Source organism: Sipha flava, unplaced genomic scaffold, assembly GCF_003268045.1.
Source record: "Sipha flava isolate LNK unplaced genomic scaffold, YSA_version1 48_pilon_pilon, whole genome shotgun sequence".
Taxonomy (NCBI): domain Eukaryota; kingdom Metazoa; phylum Arthropoda; class Insecta; order Hemiptera; family Aphididae; genus Sipha; species Sipha flava.
This window is the reverse complement of record NW_020273306.1, coordinates 618,723-642,423: the sequence shown is the minus strand read 5'-3', so window position 1 is coordinate 642,423 and position 23,701 is coordinate 618,723. Positions and strand designations below refer to the sequence as shown.

At 30.9% G+C, this 23,701-nt stretch overlaps 1 protein-coding gene across 1 annotated transcript in view; it reads right to left on the bottom strand.

The window, feature by feature from the left end:
• Positions 1-23,701, bottom strand: part of LOC112690042 (low-density lipoprotein receptor-related protein 2) — a 63,028-nt gene that overhangs the window by 21,286 nt on the left and 18,041 nt on the right. Inside the window, exons 2-3 of the mRNA XM_025563937.1 lie at positions 1,240-1,386; positions 320-451 (exon numbers count right to left, since the gene is read on the bottom strand). Of these exons, the coding sequence (XP_025419722.1) occupies positions 320-451; positions 1,240-1,386 (279 nt within the window). The remainder of the gene's footprint in view (positions 1-319; positions 452-1,239; positions 1,387-23,701) is intronic.

The window sequence follows — 23,701 nt, the reverse complement described above, 5'->3', positions numbered from 1 at the left end:
TTAGTTTTAATTTTTCTATTATGAAACATAATTCATTTTTCACCAAATATTTTAAAATAAATTACATTTAATTTGAGCTACATCAGTTCAAATACAGATCTTTTACTCTTAGACTTAAATTTTAGGTCTTCATTTACAACATTTCTGGGGAGAGAGGAGTTCTCAGGCATATCCGGCACCCCTCGTGCGCACACCTATAAGCCGCCAAACACATCGTACAGGGGTCATTCATGTTAATTTACAAACGTGAAAAATTGTCTTCTAATATCGCTGTATTGTCACGTATTTTCTTGTTGTACACTAAATAATATGTACTTACTGCAATCGGCTTCGTCAGAACCGTCGACACAATCCACGGTAACGTCACACCGGTAATGTGGCGGGTAACAGTACGTTTTGTTCCAATGGTATTGACGGCACGGCAATAACGTGGGTTCACATTCAGGTGGAGCTAAAACATCGAATAAACGAAGTGAAATTTATCACCAAGACATAAAAACCTATGACGTGCTCAGCTAATAAGCTTAGTACAGTAGCACTCATATAATTTTCAAAACTTCTAAATAATAATAAACAATATTTTTAGTATATAGTTTAGATATAAACTAAGAAATGTTTTTTTTCTTATTAACATTCTTTTAGATAAGTAAATATTTTATTAAATGTCACTACTAAAACTAAAATAGTTTTATATTTTATTTTTTGTTGATATTGTTCGATATTTTCCCTTTCATTTTGAGTATTTATAAACCATAACAATAAAGAAGATAAATCGTAAATGTGATATAAAATTCCATACCTTTTACCCATAGTATATATATATAATCATAATGACCATTGAAAAAATGTAATACAATGATAACCTAATATCCTCCTATGGAAACATTCTAAAACAATCATCTTTGACACTTCACTGCACGGGATGAAGCAAAATTATAATATCGTAAGCAAAGAAATAGTACTAGTGGTGTACGAGGGTAGATTATTAGATTTACATCTATAATTACATATATATTTAGTTACATCCAAAAATTCAAAGTATCAATTTAAAAATATACTTCTTTATGAAAATTTGTACGAAGCATAAAATAATTTTTATAAAATATTTATTTGTATCTTTTGCTCTTAATGGATATTCGAAAACACTTTCAAGTATTTTAAATATTTTTCAGTTATCTGCTAATAAGGATTTGAATGTACGAAAAAAGTAAGTTGATTATCGTGTGTGTGTAGACTTACGACAACTCTGAAACTCGTCCTCCCCTCGGTCGCAATCCTTTTGCATGTTGCACAATAATTCGGACGGTATGCATTTTCCGTCTGAACACCGGAACATGCCGACTCCACATATCGTCGATACTGGGGTGTAGGTCGTTGTTTCTGCGACTGAAAGCAAACGAATAAAAATTAAAAATTAAAAATTATATTAAAACAATTTTTCGTTTCCTTTGTATTTCATAATTTTGCAGATACCACTTTGGGCACTCCTGGATGGCAAACAACGGAATATAATAACACTGCACACACACACACACACACACACACACACACACACACACACACACACAACGGGAGACCATTGTGTTTTGTTCAGAGCACACCTCTCGCTGGCCGCGTCGACGTTCATCGTCGTCGGACGGACGCGCACACACGTTCTGACAACAATATTGTTTGTAAAACGTGTGCGTGTGTGTGTGTTTAAATAGGCATAAACGATACGTACTCGCCGCTGCTATTGCCTACCCAAATCCGCAGGGTATTATCGTTCGCATAACAGTAACGAAAACACTCAAGCACACACCTGACTAGACGGTCCCGAGTTTACAGTAAACGTACGACACATACATCCACAATTTGGAGGCAACATAGGCTTACAGGCACACACACACACATAAATATATATAGGTAATGTAGGTATATTATACGTCTACAAGTCATCCCACGAACGGCGAATAAGTATTAAACAAAGTCGAACCACCGACATTTTAAAATATCCATAGACCGATTAAACCGGATTCAAACTATACTATACCATGTATTTTTTATATTATGTGACACAAATAAATACTACGAATATGTTCTTTGTTTACAATACTTATCAAATATATAGGTATAAATATAATTTCATCATAGAATTAAAAATGTATTACAATCGGTAGCCACTACACGTTAAAATTTTGGATGAAATCAACCTTGCGGTAATGTGTAAAAGATTCCATTTATATCGTTCACACCAAACGGTATACATAAATGTAACTCCCTAGCTCAGCTAGTTAAAGACAATTTATTTTAAGCAATACAGCAAATAGTGTGTCCGACTTAAGTAATAAATAAAGTCGAAACATCGAAAATAATATGTAATAATTTTTATAACCCAATAAAATAATTATAGCATGATATAATAATCACTAGGGCCCAAAATTCATGCACTAAAAACTCTCGAAATATGCGCTTAAAATAATTAAAATATACGCTAAATATGCACTTAACTGTTTTTAAATTTTACGTTAAGTTTTTTCATTTTTGATAAAAATAATAATTATAAGATGGAGACAAATATGCACAGTTTAATTAATAAGATATATGTTGCATTTACTTCAAGAATTACAATTTAAAACTGGAGATTTCGATAGGTTTTCTATTACAAATGAATGGCGATTATCAGCCAACATATTTTTATAAAGCGAATAGCTCCCATTCTACATCAACATAAGAAATTGGCATATACTTAAAATATATGAAGTCATTCATATTAAGTTCTTCTCTAAAGCTATCTGTTGTTGTTTGTTCTTCTGGCATGATCAGTGCCTGATTAAACATTTGTGGGTCCCTAGGCGATTAAAATTTTGGACTCTACAAAATTATTTTTTACATATATCTTTAATATTACTATCCAACAGTTAAAATAAACAGCTTTAAATATAACTAACTATTGCTAATGAATAAAATCGTGTTTATTAAATTCTTTTATTTGCAAGAAAAATTACTCGATTATTACATTGTTTCAATTTTTTTCAAAATAATTTTATTATTATTACTACATATAACACCTACGATGTATTATATATTACATTTCATAATGACATTTGTCCCGTAAATTCGTAAATATAATACAGGTATTATTGAATTAAAAAAAAATAGTTTTTCATTTTCACAGGGCCCTTTAAATGGGTACGAGCACCTACTCTGCGTAATGGGTAATTCGGCACTGGACATGATTTTTTAAACATTGGAACTTTAATTTCTTTATGACAATATCTACAATTTGAATTGCTTCAGCTTTAAGTATTCCTTAAGTTTCTAAGCGGGTAATGGCTGATGATAAGAAACCATAGTTTGTGTGAATAAAAATTAAATTTGATTGAACATTTTTATCACATATAATTCTTTTTACTTAATCAATTGCCACGGCATCATCAGCATCAAGCATATTAAACGCTTTTTTTTATTGTTTTAAAATGCTATGTTGATATAAATTATTTAACATTAAATTATTAAAGTGCGACGTATAATTTTAAACAGGTTTATATTTTATATTGGCGACGTTTTTATAAAAACATGTTCTTAACATATATGTTTTGAAATATTCTTCAAAGTCTAAAATTTTCATGAAATATTAATAAAAAAAAATAATAATAATAACACATGTGAAACCCAATTTTATTTTAAAATATGTATATTTATGTAAAAAACCTCAAACTAAATAAAAATATGTAAACTAAAATTTAATTTTTGAACTCGTTAGGTATTGATTCAAATTTGTAGCTCATTCAGCAACTTTTTAATGTACTCAGTAAAAACATTCAAATGCATGCATTTTTGAGCTCTAATAATCACATAACTTATTATGTATCATGTAGTATTAGATTTCAAAAATATAAGCACAACATCAATCGTACTTTTAACACTATTAAAAACCTCACTCTAATTGTAATAACAACTCAATTTCAATACAAATTTAGATTTCAATTAACCATGTTTAACAGTAATATTTGTAATACAAAGATACAATAATAAAGTTTTTTTTTTAAAAAAAAAAAAGTGAAACTAAACAGAACAGTAACCGAAGTAATTTAGATCGATTAAAAAAAAAGTAACACTTAAGTGCAGTTGTTCTCGATAATTTAAAACCAAATTAAATATATATTAGCTATTTCATTTGAAGACATAAAAGTTTTTATTTTACGAGTCTATTAATTTTAATGATTGGCCTATCCGGATTCATTTAGGAAATCCGAATTTCATGGATTATCCGGATTATTTAATTTTGCTATTCGATGACTCACATTTTATTTAATAATTGTAAGAAAACTTGTCCGTGTAAATAAATCGATAACAATTATTATTCTATCATTCCTATATTGTATTGTAATATAAATTTAACTCATCTTAATTTCAAAAGTTTATTCAGTAACCATTCAAAGGTAATGAAGTTAAAATTAGTTAATTAGGTTCATTCATGCTATCACCGTAAGTCATAGAGGTATAGAAAAAATTTAACAATATAATAATTGTTATTTTGTTAACTAATAATAATTTTTAAAAATTGTTTAAATCATTATAAGAATACTGAAATTCATAAAACTTAATATTAATATGTTGTTACAATAAAATTATTTATTTTACTAAAAATTAAAAATATGTATAAATTGTATAAAAAGCAAATTCATATATCCGGGATAATCCAGAAACTACGGCAAATCCGGTTAAGAACTAAAGATTTAAATTTGGATAATTCAGATTTCATGCCCGTTTTTTATTTTCCGTGGACTTTCATCTTTTAGTTAAGTTAAGGCTTGAAGAATTCCTCGCAATATGAAAAGTATGAAATCTCATTAATAATATAAATTAATATTCCTATTTCTGAATGTAAGAAAATTAAAAACTGTCTAAATTCTTACCGAATAATTGTCATGGGCAATAACGAAATAAATTCTTCTAATCGAAATGTATCGGTTAAACAAGCTAATTTATCAAAACTACCTTTAGTTAGCAAAATGTTACTAATTCGGTGCAACGTAGTTATAGAATTCCTTCTGTTTATATATAGTATGTCCAATAACTATACAATACTATACAATAAGGGTGTATTATATTGGAAATAACATTCGTAATTTAAAAATTGACGATTTACAAAATAAAGAACTGTTGAAGACAGTTTATGGGTTTCCCTTTTGATTTCAATGAATATTTTTCCTGTTAAAACAAACCAATGTACGATTACAGATGTTAAGGACAAAACTTTTTCCATGACTAGGTTATTCACAGTTATTCGAAAGACTATTTTGAACATTATACGTTTCATTTGTTCGAGAAAAAGGTGATCATCAACAATTTGGTGTATTGCCGAAGGGATGCGCACGAAATGTTTTTCGAATCGTTGAATATAAAAATCGCTCACTGCGCTTAATAATGGTGAATACTTAACAGCCAGAGGAACGGCGATGACAAATGTAGTTTTGTCTATATTATTTTTTACAAATATAATGAATTGCATGTACAAATACCGTCGATGGTCAGTGTTATACGTACGCTTACTCTTATATCGTGTAATTAAGTCGAAAAATGCATGCAGTTATTACAACTCGCGATCCCACGTTATTGTATAAGTCGTCTGCGGACGCTGATGGTAGGTTTTACCGTTCGCGCGCGCATCCGAGATGAGTCGCGTATTCATCAATATGTATATGTATATGTATATGCTATTATTATTATTATTATCATAACCATTGCGTTAACCATAAGAAACGACACGACGAGAACTAGGTCGCAATACGTCTGTATGTTATTTATATGGTTATAATTTATTATTATTATTATTATTATTACTATTGGCGCGCATACGCCTATCGAGTTGTGTTTTTGAATAAAATAATATTCTGATATCGTAATGTATCATTTAAATATAATATTATTATACAGACAACTCGAGGCGATTTTTGCTAAAAGTGCGACGAGACTTTATGAATCTATAGGAATGATTAGGGCACTGTCGTGCCGACTATTATGAACGCAATTATTCTAAGCTTATATATAGTATACTATTTAATATTTTATATTTATATTTTTTTTATACGAAGCAAACCACTACTCACCGCTAGCCCAAACGTGTGTGTGTTTATTATGCGCCTAAACACCTGCATTCGTCATATTGTATGAAGATATTAGGGGAATGTGCCTTTTTTCTTTTTTCTTTTTCTACGCTAATTGGACTTCAATAAAAAAAATATTTTGTCTCATGAGTGTATATTATTTTATAATTATTACCGCATTGTGTTATTGGCCCGTATTTTACGAGAGTGCGCGCGCGCTTTAAAATCAGGTCGTTTGCGAATTAACTCGCACACATCACGTGCGCCCACGCAGCTCGTGCGCCGAAAGTTCTATCCATGACGGTATTAAAACGTTCGCTTATATACGTTCGTAATAACAACGATCACATTCCACGTGTAATTCATATCATCTCCATCGATAGTTATAATAAGATTATACAATTATAGTATAATAAACTATTAATACTATTTAACACTATAATCATAATATTATTATAATTTATAATAACAACGTAGATCTTCCACCAAGAGATGATGTCGCTTCATTCTCTTGAATTGTTTTTAATCAAAAATGTATGTATCAAGCCGTAAAAAATACGATAAAATAACCTAAGAACATTATAAAACTTGTATCTCCTCCTTTCTTCCCCAGAAAAGTCATTGGTGTGATCAAAAAGACCGCACAAACATTAATTTTACCAATGTATAGTATGCGTAGATAAATGACAGGTACGCAGAAACAAAAACGCATCATATCCGCGTTGTACTATGAACGTCACGTCATAAAGTCGACCAGTAGCAATAATTTTTAACCAGTAAGTCTGCTTGAAATGTATATAGCCTTTTGCACTATTAGATTGGCAGCAATATATATACACGAACATATCGCACTCTCATCATCAAAAGCAAGCGATTCTTTTCGATGCAATTCATTTGCTCGCATTCAAAATTTTTTACCTGTGAATGTACGAGTCGTTTACGCACAACAAAACCCGTCGTTAAACTAAAAATTAAAAACTCGTTGATCGAGTACTTATAAATAATGATTCTGAAATTAGCAAATGAATGAAATGTTTTATTTTGGATTAAGTTATTTACCCCCTATAAATATTTCAAATAAATTTTGTGATACCACCTAGTACAAAATCTATTACTACTTCTATATTTTCCGATTATATTTTAGACAATTACATTACATCAAACAACAATTTTCCTCTGATATTATGGTCATGTGAAACTATCAATAATCCTAAGACTACCAATGGTACAGAAAGTTGACAAACATTATAACACTCTTCATCGACACATACATCAAGTAATTAACATGATTATTGAAATTCAGAGTCAAACTGATTTAAAAATTAATTTAATAAACAATACAATCATAAAATTTAAAATAAAAGAAACAGTTAATAAGGAGGTACAATTGGAAAATACTTGGAATAAATATAAAAATAAAACTATTGAAAGTTTAAATTATATAAAGAAAATCGGACTTATTCCACCATTCAAAATTAGAATAGTATATATTATTAACTTATTTAGAAGTATATAATATCAAAAATAAAAAAGACAGACTACAAAAAATACTTATGAGTAGTATAGTTATATATTTATTTAGAAGAAAAAAACACATCTAAACATTTTTAATCACGCCTGTGCAAAAAAACCGATAGTTTTAGGCCCATATTGAAATAATAAGGAAAATGTGCTGTTATGATCAAACGAATAGTAAAAAGTTAAGTGTGTGAAAACGTTGTACCTTTATTATTTAAACCTAAATTATGTATGGGCAAATGAGTTGTGCTTTTGAATACAAACCAGTCGTACCGATTATTGCACTAGATGGTGCCATAGCAGGCGGCGAGCAATGGTCATATTATTATACGAATTCATTAAGAGAAATATATATTTAATAATGTATGTAGAAATCTACTTCGATCTGATGAAAGGTCACATCTTGCCAAACCATACACAAACGCTGAGATTGTTGTAAACACACACACACACACACACACACACACCATCAGTAAGCGAATTTAATGAGGACTATACGTAGGTATAGTATCTGGTAGTAATAGTAATAACCAGTAGTACAGTATTATTGTGTAGTCTCTTGAATTTAACGTATCTATATTTTAGATACTGGAAATCATCTACTGAATACGAATAAATTTATTTTAATAATTTATTATGATGTGTAAATAATATAAATGTATTGCACACGGTATAATAATAAATTATATACATTGAGCACTTGTCTAGTTATAGTTTATCGCTGGGAAATATAATAGCTTGTTAAAATATAAAAATTAAATACCAATTATATTAGGTACATTAAAAAAACTGATGGGAGATTATTGTTAAGTAAAATAATAACGTCACATAAATGTGGAATATAAAAAAATTATGAACAGCTTCAGGAGTAGAGTTTAAACAATACATATATGATTATATATGTATTGTTTAAACTTTACTATGTATTATCTAATGGCTATAAGGGTAGATTTTTTTTCGATATTTGTGTAAGTAAATGTACATAGTACATAATTTTAAAAAAAACATTTTTATGTCAAATGAAATGAATGTTGTTGTTTTTACAGAATAAATGTTTATAGTATTATTAACAAAAATCAACACACTATGTATGTAGATATATATATATATATATGAACTATGGGGAAAAACAATGAGTCAAAAAAAAAAATTCTAATAATTATACCATCTTATCATTTATTTTTAAAGGCAAATTAATTTTTTTTTTTTTATAAACTTTATATAAACAATACATTTTTTGAATTATTTCGTGCTTTACCTCTTAGTTTTTGGGATTCTGAAACTTTAAAACTGAAATACTAAGCAGGTTTATGAATATTGACTATTATCGTTTTTCCCCGTAGCCTTTCATATTTTTTTTTTATAATTGAACATATTGTATTAGGTTGGATTTATGTAAAAACCAGTTTGACCTTCTATAGTATACAAATAGGTAGCTATATAATAAATGTGTTTTAAGGTTATAAATGCATAAAATGTACGTCATGATGAATTCTACCTAGATAAGAAATAATATCATACGTTGGTAAATACACATTATTAAAATATAGTTTAATTTAAAAGAATACTCGTATGTTTTTTGATGTATTTTTTTAATATGAAAATCACTACGCTCATATGTACAATTTTTACTTATTTCTGTTTAAATATTAGAATGTGAAACATAATATTTTATTCTGTAAACAAAATAACTTTATATAACTATACAATATAAGACTCTCTATGTATATAACATAAATATAAAAAAAAACTAAATTATTTAAAAACATAAAATCAGAAAATATGATATCATGATTAAACAACAACCGTAATGACAGTGTCCTATCGTTATTTTGTGTACAAGTATTCAATGTGGTCATAATTTATGAATGCTAACCCATACTACTTATACTTAAATATACTACTTAGTATGATAGTACAGCTGAATATTTTTTATTCAATCTTTATCAAAACTGTTATAATATAAAAACTATTTTACGAGTACTTATCTACGTGTCACGTAACCTTGTCAGACTAAAGGGTAACTTTAAATTTATTTCCATTTGGAAAACAGGCTAAATGTATAATAAATGTTTACCCTGATTACCTTGTACTCTATAAACAGTGAGATTTTATTTGATGAATAATACATATTTGTTTATTAGAAAATCCACGGTCAGCGACCAGTGAGTAGTAGCTACTGTATGAAGTATTTCAGCAATTTAACGATGAATATACTTAAGTACAAATTAAATTATAGATAGGAGATACAAAAGTTAAAAATAATAAGACTCCGCTATATTTTTAGAAATATAGATTCTGAAAAATCAAAATGGACTATTTTATCAGATTTAAAAAAAAATAATAATAATACAATACGATATTTTTTAGATTAAATTTTGAAAAACCCGTTAAAAATATGTAATATATAAAATGTAATACACAAGTACAGAAATTCCTTACGTGTTTCGAATAAACAAATATCCAGTAAGAAATTACCAAGTGTTTAAGAAGCTAATTTATATTATAAATCGTTTTAATTCACTTCAGTTTCATAAAAATTGGTACTTATAAAAATTATAAGAATTTTAGAAACTAAAAATATATAAAAATATTAACAATTCCTATCAAAAAGCAATATCATAATTAATCAATAATAACTAAAATTACCGAAGAGTGATGGTAGAATTAGATAATTTTCATTATATTCCTACCTACCATATATTGTTTCACTAAAGAAATCGACTTTAAATTATACTTGCGTTTATGTATATGATCGAATTCATCATATAACAACACGACATAACATAGCCAAAATCACATGTGCACGCACAATAAGTCTTAAACAATAAGATACAATTAATCAATCACTGAGTACAGATATATACCTACTCGTATCTTCTACATCTTGCATATCTTAGTAAAAATTGTTTTCCTCCTTTCCTCTTTCTCTTCGTCGACCCCAACTCCTCCTCCACACATGCTCTTTGTTGAAAATACCTATCAAAATGATTCTTCATTTTTGCATACATACATATATATACATACAAACTCGCACTCACTATCACTCTCTCTCACTCAGACACGCAACAATCGTGATGAACGGCGAACATTCTGTACCCCCGACCTGGCCGTCGCCGTCGCGGTTTTACAATAATAAAAGAAAAAAAAAAGAATGAACAACGTTCACCTCTCTTCGGTGTCATCCGGAGTGAAAGCAAATTCACCACAACAATGTACCGATTCACAATTTTTCCCAGTCCACAAGTACATGTAGTTAGATACATGCATACACGCATACATATATAATATAGGTTATTCTAAGAAAATTCTTGTTTATAATACAATTACGATGGAAAAATATAAAAATATCAACAAAAAAAAATCGTCCAGAATGGTTTTCACAGACTTAGTTAAAGAGAAAACTTAATAAACACATATTGTGCCAAAGTACGAAGGAAAAAAAATATAACATAAAATGTATTCTTACTATTGATCGATCGAAGAAATAATTAGTAATATAAGAACATAATATCATATATAATAACAAGCATTTTTTTGCACCTAATCTATATAACCTGAATATGGATTTTCTGAACGTTACTTCATGGAGTTAGAAAAAAAAACCTAACCTGCACTTATAATAATACTAACTATCGTGTTACACATTACTCAACAAACCAACTTCAAATGATAATTTTTGCGAACAAACATGACACACCATCGACACTAAACAATCAATGTTTAAGTAAATAAGGTTTTTATACTCGTATTATAGTTGAAAGAAACACAATAACGACCACATGACCGGAAAAATGTGTTTTATTTTTCTAATTTTTTTTGAGGAAATATAGAAAACATAATAATTGTTCATTATACTTAATTTTACACACATGTTGATGCGCTTACTATATATACCAACACCAACAATCTAATAGCTGTTATTATATGTATTTAATCTATGATATAATGATATTTTATTTCGAAATATCAATGTCACCGATTTCACGCCATTCTCGAAAACGCATTAGCTAAACATTATAAGACATTAAGGCTTAATTCATACGCTCGACTGTAACGTACTAATGGACGTGAAATACAAAAGTATATTATAAAAACATTTGACGGTAGTGCTAGATTTTCCAAAAATCTCTCACTGAGATGCAGAGTAATGTGGTTGTTTGGTAAAACGTGTGGTAAAACGATCATAGGGCTTTAAAAATGATCATTTTATATTTTTTCAAGTTAGATCATAGTCAAATTATAGTCATAATAGAACGCAAAATCAAAATTTCTCAACATTTCACTTTTTCGCGTTTATGACGATAATATATGTAGTCATATAAATTTATTTTTAACGATGTTATATTTTCATATATATATATATATATATGACGATATACTCATGCAGAATGATCAAAGTGCAAAAAGGTCCAGCCATCAAACAATTTTTTGATGTATTATTACATTATTTCATGACAACTATATGTTTTATAAGCCCAACAAAATATAATTTTAAATATGCGTGGCAAATATTTTTTGGGCTAATTGAGTATGCAACACGTTTGATTAAAATAATGTGTACTATAGTATATAAATATATTGAAGTAGAAAAAAAAAGATCGCTTTAATATCTTAATTTAGTAGACCGTACATAACAATTTTAAATTATTATAGAAAACTTAAAATCTTGAAGGTATAAAGGTTTTCAAACATTCTCGGTTTAAAATTAAAATTTTGAATAATTTATCAAAAAAAAAAAGGGGTTTTGTCTTTTAATTAATTAATAATGAATACTTGACAGCTTTGTTTTTTTTTTATCAAATAACTACGTGATTCCATTTCGTGTTGATCTGAAATATATATATATAGCATTAGCCGGCGGCGAATCTGGTGCATCGTATGTGGGCCACCATGAACTATGTTGGTCGTGAATTTCGTCCATTCAGTTTGATACGATAATAACGATACGAATAATACGAATATGTATAAAAATAATAATACAATCGTTAGTAAAATCTAGCGTGCATCGGAATGTGGACGGCGTATTTGAATGTCGATAAACAAACCGAAAAAACATTCGTAGCCGAAGGAGATTGCATTTACAACTCATTAATATTGAAGGGCCACCAAACACGGTAATTACAGGAAACATACACGCACACGTTAAAAACAGAACAGGTGAGCGCGTCAGAGATTAATAAAGGACAGCGCATTGCTACACATGATATACCAAAAAAACATTTTCTACGAAACGGTTGAATATGAGTTAATTTTTTCGATTCGTTCCGTCTCATTGCACCGACAATATTATTTTGATCCGACCACAATGTCGTCCTAATTATACTACATTAATGTTTTCGCGTTCGTGTTAAATTGGGATTATTGATTTTCCGTACTTTTGGTTTCTTTTCTTGTAGCAAACATGACCTGCATCCAACCCGCCGAGTTTGGAGTTCGTTCACCCGGTTCCCCGGGTCACACCCATCTGTTTGGAGCCGACCTCTAACTGGTTTTGTGCCTGGCAGGGAGAGCAAACGTGGAGGGGGTCTTCGGAGGTACACAACGCTGTGCTGAGTAGGTATACATAATGGTATATATAGGTATACACACGCACACGCACATGCACACACACACACACACACACACACTTGGTTGAAAACTATTTGGTCACTATACATATATCATAAACTCGCGCATTTCACAACACATAAACAGTAACGTATAATGCCTCTAGATCCTTATGTGTATTTATATTTATCATATTATTGGACCATTAATACGTGCGTATTGTACACGAACCCGGCAAGTTTTAATCCGTCCGTTAATACGAGCACACGAAGACGTACGTGTGCACGGTGGAAAGTTCGAAAACAACAAAACCATCAGTCCAAATATCTCACCGTATACATATTCATTATCGAAAACTTATTACGCACCATTATGCCATACTTAATAATATATAATGTAAAATCGTGAAATACGACCGCCGTAAATGGGAACAAATTACGATACATCGATACGCAGCGAAGTGTGCGAGCACGATAAGATTGCAAAGTACACGAAATATACGTATAAAACACGTGACGATGACTGCATGACGTTTTCTTTGCTAGTCATCCCACGCAAACACACAATACGTGTTTATATGCATTGCGATCGAATACGTATATGCATAGAGGTTTCTACAACATGGAAGCCAAATATCCGGGTGTAACGGTAAAACTCACCTTAATAGACGAAATCATCACACAGTATCTCGGAGGGAGGGTTGAACTGCATAGCATAAAATTGAGCATACAACGAATTTGTAAGTGTGTAATAAAATATTATTCGCCAGAGTTACAAAAAAAGTTTCTCAAACTTAGATTTTGTTTGCATTAAATACAGAAAAATGTACACTGCTTCTGTTATACACATTTAAATACAATTTTAGAAAGTATAGGATCTTCTTTAAATACATATCACGTTACAGGTTATAAAAAATGTTTGTAAATGTTATGTGAAGTACAGAAAATTTAATGTTTCTGGCCCTATCGTTTTGGCATACGTGCGTAGTGTACATTACTTATACATATTATACACGTGCGAATAAGTTGGTGTAGAATTTAAACTTGACAAGTACAATTGCTCTGAAAACAAGTCAGTTACTCCACTGGAGAAACAATGCAACTGTGGTGGCGATTAGAACGAGCAGAAGATCCATATCTCCACGACCTAGTAAATTCAGTTTTTAATTAGTAGTATTTGCCACTCCGCGAAATCAACTAATAATATAATAATTTAATAATAATAATATACTGTAGTGACTTTAACGCCAGTAAATCGTCGACCAGACAAAATGCAATCGAATACTATAAGACTCCGAGAGCGAACGAATGCAATATAAATGTCTACGGTCTATTTATGCATACACTCTGCTAACTAACACATACAAATGTTTTAATTTTATAGTAAAAACTGTTCGTAACGAAATCGCATGGGACATAATAAATATTCCGTTATAGACAGGTTTCCGGATTATTCAGTACAATGATATAAATTGTGACATTACTAGATACCATTTCCATTATAAACAGGTTTCCGGCTTGATTAGAGTTAATTTTACACAGGTTTCGTAATATATTATATTTTATCGTACGATTCGTACGCATCGATATATATATATATATATATATATATATATATATATATATATATTAATATAATATAATCAATGATAATGCGTAAATCGAGTTATTTTATGACATGCAGAACAAACGCATACGTTTATTCTTACAATTTGCATATTATTCGCTTGAAACACAATCGCCGAAAAAAAAAACCAAATCTGCTCCCATGTTTTCTTATGCGAATAGTCTATCAAATACCTTATCTAGTTCACGTCGTGTAATATGATGTATGAAAACTGGAACATCACGTTTATCCATATTCCGTGGAACCATTTACACGCAGGTTATACGGTTCAGTATTTGTGGGTCTGCACACACACACACACACACACACACATGCATTGCGTATAAAAAACCACAAACATATAACGCGCCTTCGGCCCACGATCATTATGCTGATCGTGCGATGCTTTTCTCCCTTTAGGAACAGGAAAAAAATTGCACGTACTAAAATCTATCACGCACTTTCCCCCGACCGATCGGATTCGATTGATACAGAGTGACGCAATCATAAACACACGCGTCGATTATATTGGTTTTGAGCGCACGCGTGTGTTTCGCTCCCAGTTTACCGCGGTGAAAAGAACAGGATAATTTGCCGTGATACGGTTCTCTCTCTCTTTCTGTTTTTCTTGCAGAAGTAACTCGTGTAAAAATCTCTGCGTGTGCATGGGAACCGCGCGCACTGCAGTCAAAACTAAAAAATAATTGAACGCACTTGGAGATTTCTAATTTTAAATAATAGGCATGTAGTGAGCGCGCGTTAAAAGGCGCAAAAAACGCCCATGAAAAACCACCGTTTTCATAAACTATTTTTTACGGACTTTCCCGGTGCCGCCGACGGTGAGTTAAATATTACGTTTACATAAATATATATATATATATAAATGTATATATTAGAATCGGATACGTATATAGGTACAATATCCATAGTCATTTTATATACTGTACGGCTGCGCAACCGTATAAGTAGTGGTCGCGATATCCCCACTTATTCTACCACTGTTCCTCATCACGTGAATCTGCTACAAACGGTACTTTGATATGCGATGCACACGTTCGTCACGCGAGACCAAGTCTGTTCCGAACGACCGTACCGTTCTGTGCAAAAATACCGGACGGGTAAACAACGATAATTACATTCAAACGATTTGTGTAAAACGTTTGGCGAGTATGATGTAACGTTGCGCAAAACATCACTACTCGGTGCGTATAAACATCAATATGGTTTTTCAGTGAAAATAAATTATTGTGCAACACTGCACTACAGTTGTATCCGCATAAATGCACTGTAATTGTTTTCCATTGTACGATTTCGGCATACACTCTTATGCGTATTCATATATTAGTCACCCGTTTCAGTGGATACTTGCAGATAACGAGTGTATGTTACCTCCAGTTACCCATTATATTATGAATTGCACGACAGTACTGAGGGAGGATGATTAATTTTTGAGAAACTATAGCAGATCGTGGAAGAAATATATGTCCGCGTAATTGCGCATTTACATTTTTCAATATTTTAATTTACTAGTATCTTTTTAATATCAAGGGTGGGGTGAGAGGTGGTACCTACGTCCTGAGTGAAACTTCTGGAAGAACCTGAAAATGAAATTTTTGCATTTTATGTTAAAAATTACTAAGGTCAATGATGTATATTGTATTTACAAAAACTTCAACGTTCTCTATATTAATTGAAGCAATTATTGATCATAATATCTAATAATTAAAATATTTTTAAACTAAAAATACTTAAAGACGCAATATTTGGTCGCTACGGTACTAAGTATCAAGGTTGTTTTATAATTAGGGCGTTCCTTAAACTTTACTTTTTAATTTTCTAATTGTTGGACATTTTGATATAAAAAACATATTTTTCTATTTATAATAGTAAACGCCAGCGGTTCTTAATCTTTTATAGATCAGTGACCCCTGATAAAAGATTTTTAGAAATTGCGGACCCCCTTACCAATTTTTTTTTCAAATACATTTTTTTTTACAAAACATCTCATGTTATTCAAACCAAAATTCTAATAATTATTTTATATACTCGTAATAAATTACATTAGCAGACATATTTATATTTATTTTTATAACACTTAATTTTTCAGTTAATTTATATTTACTTATTTTAGTATTCATTTTTTTTTTTTTTTTTAATATTCTTAAAATTTAAATTGTATTTACTTAATGCAATAGTTGGTATTATACTTGAGACACAAGTTCTTGAACATCATATAGATATAATATCTAACTATTATATAATAAAAAATATATGAAAAGAAAAAATAATAATATAAAATTTTTTTATTAACTGACTCATGTCATGTATTGACGTATGTTATGTGTTAAGGCTGCCGCGGACCCCCAACATGAGTATAGCGGACCCCAAGAGAGTCGCGGATCATAGGTTAAGAATTGCTGGTATACGCTCTTTTAACAAAACACCGTCGATATGTAATGTTTAGACCCGTTTGGTGGCGGTATACGCGTAAAGAATGAAACTGTTCACACACGATACGAATGCTTGTCTAGGCGAAAATTCCCAGTGATGGCTGCTCGCGGATGCGACGCACAATTGTGGAGGTTGAATAGTCCTCGTGAACATAACGTGGTGCAGGTAGTGACGAGTCTGCTAGGGACCTATCTGCTTTATCGATTGAAGTTACACCGGAAATTATCCGTAACCAAAAACGGACCAAGGGAGGAAACCCTCGGCCTGACCAAATCGACCTTCGGAGGCATGAAACCAGCGGTCTTTGATACGGGATCATGGACGCAGAGCGACATGCTATCTCGGGTCTGGTAATCCCTACGATAATCCAGTACGTGCCAAAATGGTTTACCGCTAAGGACACATATCGAACTTTTACGACTCGTTAAAAGCTCATAGAGCTAATATACGGTACGTAGTTGTAGAAGAACGCTTACGTGAGCCAAAAACCTTAAAAGAACCATGGTCACACATGAATTTCGTATCCTGTTCGTATTAACTCGTATATACTGTAATTATATATCGTACACAACACTAGACGATAATATCATAGCGAGTGACTTTTAGTCATTACGACCAGTGTACTGTATATATACTATAGGTAGTACGCGACCGAAACGGTGATTTTTTATTGTGTCGGTGAACTACGTTTTTACTATGCGCCCGTCACAGCGACACAATAGCTGATCTCTCGTGTCGATTGAAATCGGTGGCGACCACCACTAGTTGGTCTTTCAATACAGAGTCAAGGACTCGTGCTCGCAAAGTAAACAAACCATCGCCGCAGGCTATACCTATAGTACATGTATATGCACATGACGCGCGTCCCCATCAGCCATCTCGGTGTATACGTACACACATGCTTACACGTGTAATATGATTACACTCCATGACGTTATAGTGTAAAAAATATGTTATTGTTATACACACATAAACACATACACACATACACACATACACAACACACACACACACACACACACACACACACACACACACACACACCACACACATAATAATTAAATCTCACACGTCACCGATCCACGGGGTTGTGTAATGCAAACGACTGAGTCCATAAAGTGGCGACAGGGGGTGTAGAGATGACGAGTATGATGCGGCGTATTTCTGGTGGTTGACCTTGCCGGACAGAAATATAAATACGATATGCCGATAAGCGTTGCTGTAGTGAATGTCGTAATCACCATAATAATAACATTTTTCGGAAAATTGCACTGGAAATGCGTATAGTATTATACCATTGATTATAGAATAAATTTACTAAAAAATCAATGATAATAATGTGTTACAGCTGCACTTGTAGTATCGTATTCACCTACGGAGATACAACAATGATGAGTATGGGAACAAACATTTTTGTGATATGATAAACACGATATAGGTTGTATACAATGAGGCAAAATGATACTTGGAAATGTCCTAAAAGCGCTTTGTCATAATAAGTCACTTTTACGGTGAGAAGAAAAAATTAGTAATAATAAGGAGTAGTAGGAAAAAATAAAACATTTGTAAATCAATAAAAAAGTAATCAAAAACGTCGAGTTAGTGGGCGCACACGTGTGCTGGCTTTACTACTGTGTGTCTATATACAGCTGTTTTACATACCCGTGTATATGATATATAACTATATTATTTTATATTATATTGTATGCGCGGATCGATAACAGCGCGTCCTTGGTCCATCATTGGTCATGCTGCAAGTAAGACGCAGTAAATTGTCAATCGTCCTGGCAAAATGTACGTCGTTCCTTGCCATATATACTGATAATTTTCTTATCCTGATACATACACACGAGAGTATCATGTAAGAATAAAGAAAGCTTGTCCTATAACTAAAATAATAATACCCTAGTTAGAGAGCCACTTTCATCGATATTGTACATTCCGCTCCTCGTAAGCAATCAGTTATTATTATTATTATTATTATTATTATTATTATTATTATTATTATTATTATTATCCTCATTGTTGTAATTTATTATATAATTATTACTAAGTTTCGCGTATATATATAAAAACCGTTTGTAACTAAGCGCATATACAATTTAGACCGATAGTCACCTGTAACTGGCTAGTCGGTCATTCGAAATATAACCCTCAAAAATCCACGAGACCTAATGGACAATTGCCCTTTTAGCATTATATCTGCATGTTACTGATTTTTGTAAGTTCGTTACATACACAAACAAGCACATATACACGCAAAATGATCACAAAAATGATCACAGATAATATGAAACGCACATTACTGACTTGGTTCAAATATTGCGACTGTTGATTAAAATGTAAACTCGTTCATTAATATATCACTAATGATCGTAATTTAACCAAAATAATTATTACAAAAATATTAATAAATTACATTAATGACAAATAATAATAAATTATAAATGACAATAGCATAATATTATAAAGATGTGAAATTAATGAAAAATATAAAATACAATAAAATAATAATTAGTAAATATAGAAAAGAATAAACAATTAAATACTTAGGATGGAGTATTATTATATTTATAATGTACATTACATTTATAACAAACCACTAGGCTAAGCTTTTATTTACATATGTTAACTATTTAAATATATATTAAAAAAATATATTCTGATCTAATTAAGTTTTAAATATTTTTCAGTTATCGGATGATTTAACGATACTCGGTGTAAAAATGAGAGAAAATACGATGGAATTTTTCAGAAAGAAATACGTATATGCATGCTATGGGTAAAAAGAAAGTTAATAATAATAATGATATTTTATATAATTACGTATTATTTTGTAATAGTTTTAAATTTGGTCGAACAAATACAAAATAATATATTATTAGTTTTCAATAACTATAGTGAAATATTATATTACTAGTAGCGATTATTTTTTACTAGTGTGTCTAAGTTATCATTGTATTCCAGTCGTATTGCAAGAATATTTTTGTTGTTGAGCTATAAAATTTCATTATAATTCATGACTATTCGGTCTAATGTTCAAAATTGCAATATTATAATTATTATAAATATAAATATTCTACAAAATCACACGAAAATCAGTAACCAAAATAATTTGCTACTATCTAAACTTCTCATTATTTCTAGTTGCCGTTTTATTCAGGCATTAGTTGATGGAAAAATCATCGTCTCTCATGTACTGAAACGACTCAACATTCGCATCTTTGGTAATATCCGAAATAAAGATTTTTTTTTATTTACATTCTACTTGGCCGAAACAATTTTGCAAAAAATGCACCCTTAAAAATAATGTCAATATTAAATAACTACCAATAATTCCGTACTTAATTGTACTTATAATTTATTTTTATTTTGTGATTCATACATTTATTATACCATCCATACAAATTATTTTTAAATAACTTTTTTCAAGACTGTAATTAAAACCGTTTGGTATTAATTATATATAAAAAAAACCTTTTATATTATTTTTACATCTAAATATATATATACTACTATATTTAAATTCATTCAAAATAGGTACAAGCAAATTATGTCCATTTTTTGAATAACTGTTAATATCTGTAATTAGTACCTATTTATTACCAGACATTATTGTAATTGATTTAATATATCATTGAGTTCAAAATCTTCAAATTGGGTAATTGACAACAACGGCCGAATATTGACAATTGACTTCTCGAAACATCAAGTGGGCAATTTTAATTAATAGTGTATAGTTAACTAAACATTTTCGTAGTCTGCCAAGTCCGTATATGTTCCGTTCCGCGTTCGAAACTCTATGTAGGACTTACTTGTTACTTCGTACCGATAAAATTACATGCACTTACACATACTTAGTATTTAAAATGTTTTCACATAACTATACTGTAATAAAATCAGTTTTCATTGCGTTTTATGTGTGAAAATGTGATAATAGTTACAATAGTTATGATTTCGCCCATCCAGTTCGAGAAGCAAAATCAGCGCGAACGATACGCAGCATTAACGGATAATTAACATGAACAGCGTGATACAAGAGGTTACACCTCTACGTTTATACAAATATTTTTATTATATAATATCTAAAACAAAAAACCTCTAATGTATCTAATATACAGAGGTATATTATGTACATGTAAATATATTTATCACATTATACGCAATACATATAAATATACACGTAAAACGTTGTAATAATAATACTTTCCCGTTTTTCAAGACGAATTCTTATAAAACCCATAATCCGATTCGAAAATCCTTCATTTTGATGACATGCAAACATTATATTTCGGAGCGTGTCATAGCGCATTTTTCGATCGTTGCAGATCAGCAGCCGTTAAAAGTCAAAGACGACAAAGATGAGGGTGAAAAATAAACCCGTTGCAGCCTTGAAAAACTTTACGTACTAACGAAAAGTAGGTTTCGCCTGCGCGTATACGAGTATGTGAGTACGTTTAGAGTATGGCGTTATTCAATTATTATAATTATTAAAATGATACAGGAGCCCAAAAGAATTTTGATCGCCAGACGAGAGACGTTCACACTGCGATTACCGTTTCTTGCGGAAACATTTCACATTGGAAGCGTGCTATATTGGTGAGTCATACATCGAGTATAAAAGATAATTGCAGATGAAGTCAAGGGTTTCGAAAAAAGCCAACGCGGGCACTGATTATCTTGAGAAGAATATTATAATAACAACCTCAGCGGTGAACGTGGTCAATGAGGTGTATTTTTATCCAGCCACCGGAGGGCGACAACGGTCGTATATTAAGTACGAATGGATTATTATTAATACATTGTAAAGTCGGGCGAGAGCGCGTACACGAGCGATGACCACCAAATTGGCCGGAAGAATTAGTTTAGACACTTCTTTTTATAGAGTTAAGTGATACACATGTACGCGAACGCGCGCACGAGCGTACACACACACACACACACACACACACACACATACATACAAACACACACCGGTCCAGCGGTTATTAACATTTATAGGTCGCAGCGTTGTATTATTAATACGATTATTATTGTCACAAAAAAAAAAGCTGAGTCCATTATAATGTTAAATTATGTTATATATACACATATGCACAGCACAAGTGTACAGTAATTGACGAAATACTATAATAATAATAATAACAATATATGGTACGAATAATTTGGACAAAAATACTGGAGAAATACTACATACGCGAGACGTTTGACGACGATGACAGTATAAAATACTACTCGACCGTGTCGATTAGTATAATCTAATTAAAGACTTCGATTTTTCGAATTTGTAAAATACGCACATTATAGCAACTCGCGAAATGCAATTTCAGCCGAATTATTTTCCATTTATTTACAATGGGTTAGTTGCTTTTTCTACCATTACCGCATACACACATATGAATTGTGTACAAGAGATATTGTGACATTTTAAAAAAATTATTATTTTACACTAAAAAATATACGATGATATATACGTGTAGATTTTAATCGAATGCTCATGCCCATGAACTATTAGCCAACGCAAAACTATAGCAGTGTACATTTATCAAAATTATATAGAATATTAATTAATCAGGAAAAAGTATAACAACCTTTAATTGGTAGACATGAAAATCGTACAAGCACATGGATACAACGAATAAATGTTAAAAAAAAAATATTAACGAAAATATTAAATGTAGCCTGAAACTAAAAATTCATCAGGCTATTAATGGGTACATTTTTGTATAACATGTACGAATGGGCCTGTTTATGAATCGAATACGCAGGTTACTTGCTGTCGACCCTTTGTTTTAAATCGTGAAATACATCGATGATTTACATGTTGCACGAATCACATATTTGACATCATTCACCGTTTATAAAAAACCCATTTACATTGAAAAACGGCTAGAACAAGGCACGTGGCCAACTCGTTAAGTCAAAGATACATCAATGATTTTCCTCAAAGAATTTGCCGCCGGTTTTATAGCAATTTGTTTCCAAACACATAGTACGATGACGGATATCATTCGATTAATTCGATTACGGGCTTTAATGGTATTTTCGCTTTTGAATTTATTTATTGTTAAATCTCTTTGCATTTCGAACATATTTTTCTGGCAAACGGCCACCAGAAAACAGCATACCTAACCGTAACAATCGATTCTTGGTAACAGAAAATCTCGAAAAGTTTGTGGGGAAGAGGAAATAAAAATAATAGTGTAAGAACGACGTGGAAAAAAGTGTTGAGGTAACAATATTATAAAATCAGATCTCATCCAATGATCTAAATAGTAATATATGTTGGGACTTGCTGACGTACGAATAATACGTATAAAAATATCGTAATAATTAATATTATGAGTACACGTACAGCAAAATTTGTCGTAGAACTGGGAGTCCCAGGGGAGGAAAAATAATTTCACGAGAATAATTGTAAAATATTAAATAAACCTTATATAAATTACAGCTTTAAAAATTCTGAGGAAATATTTTTCTTTTCG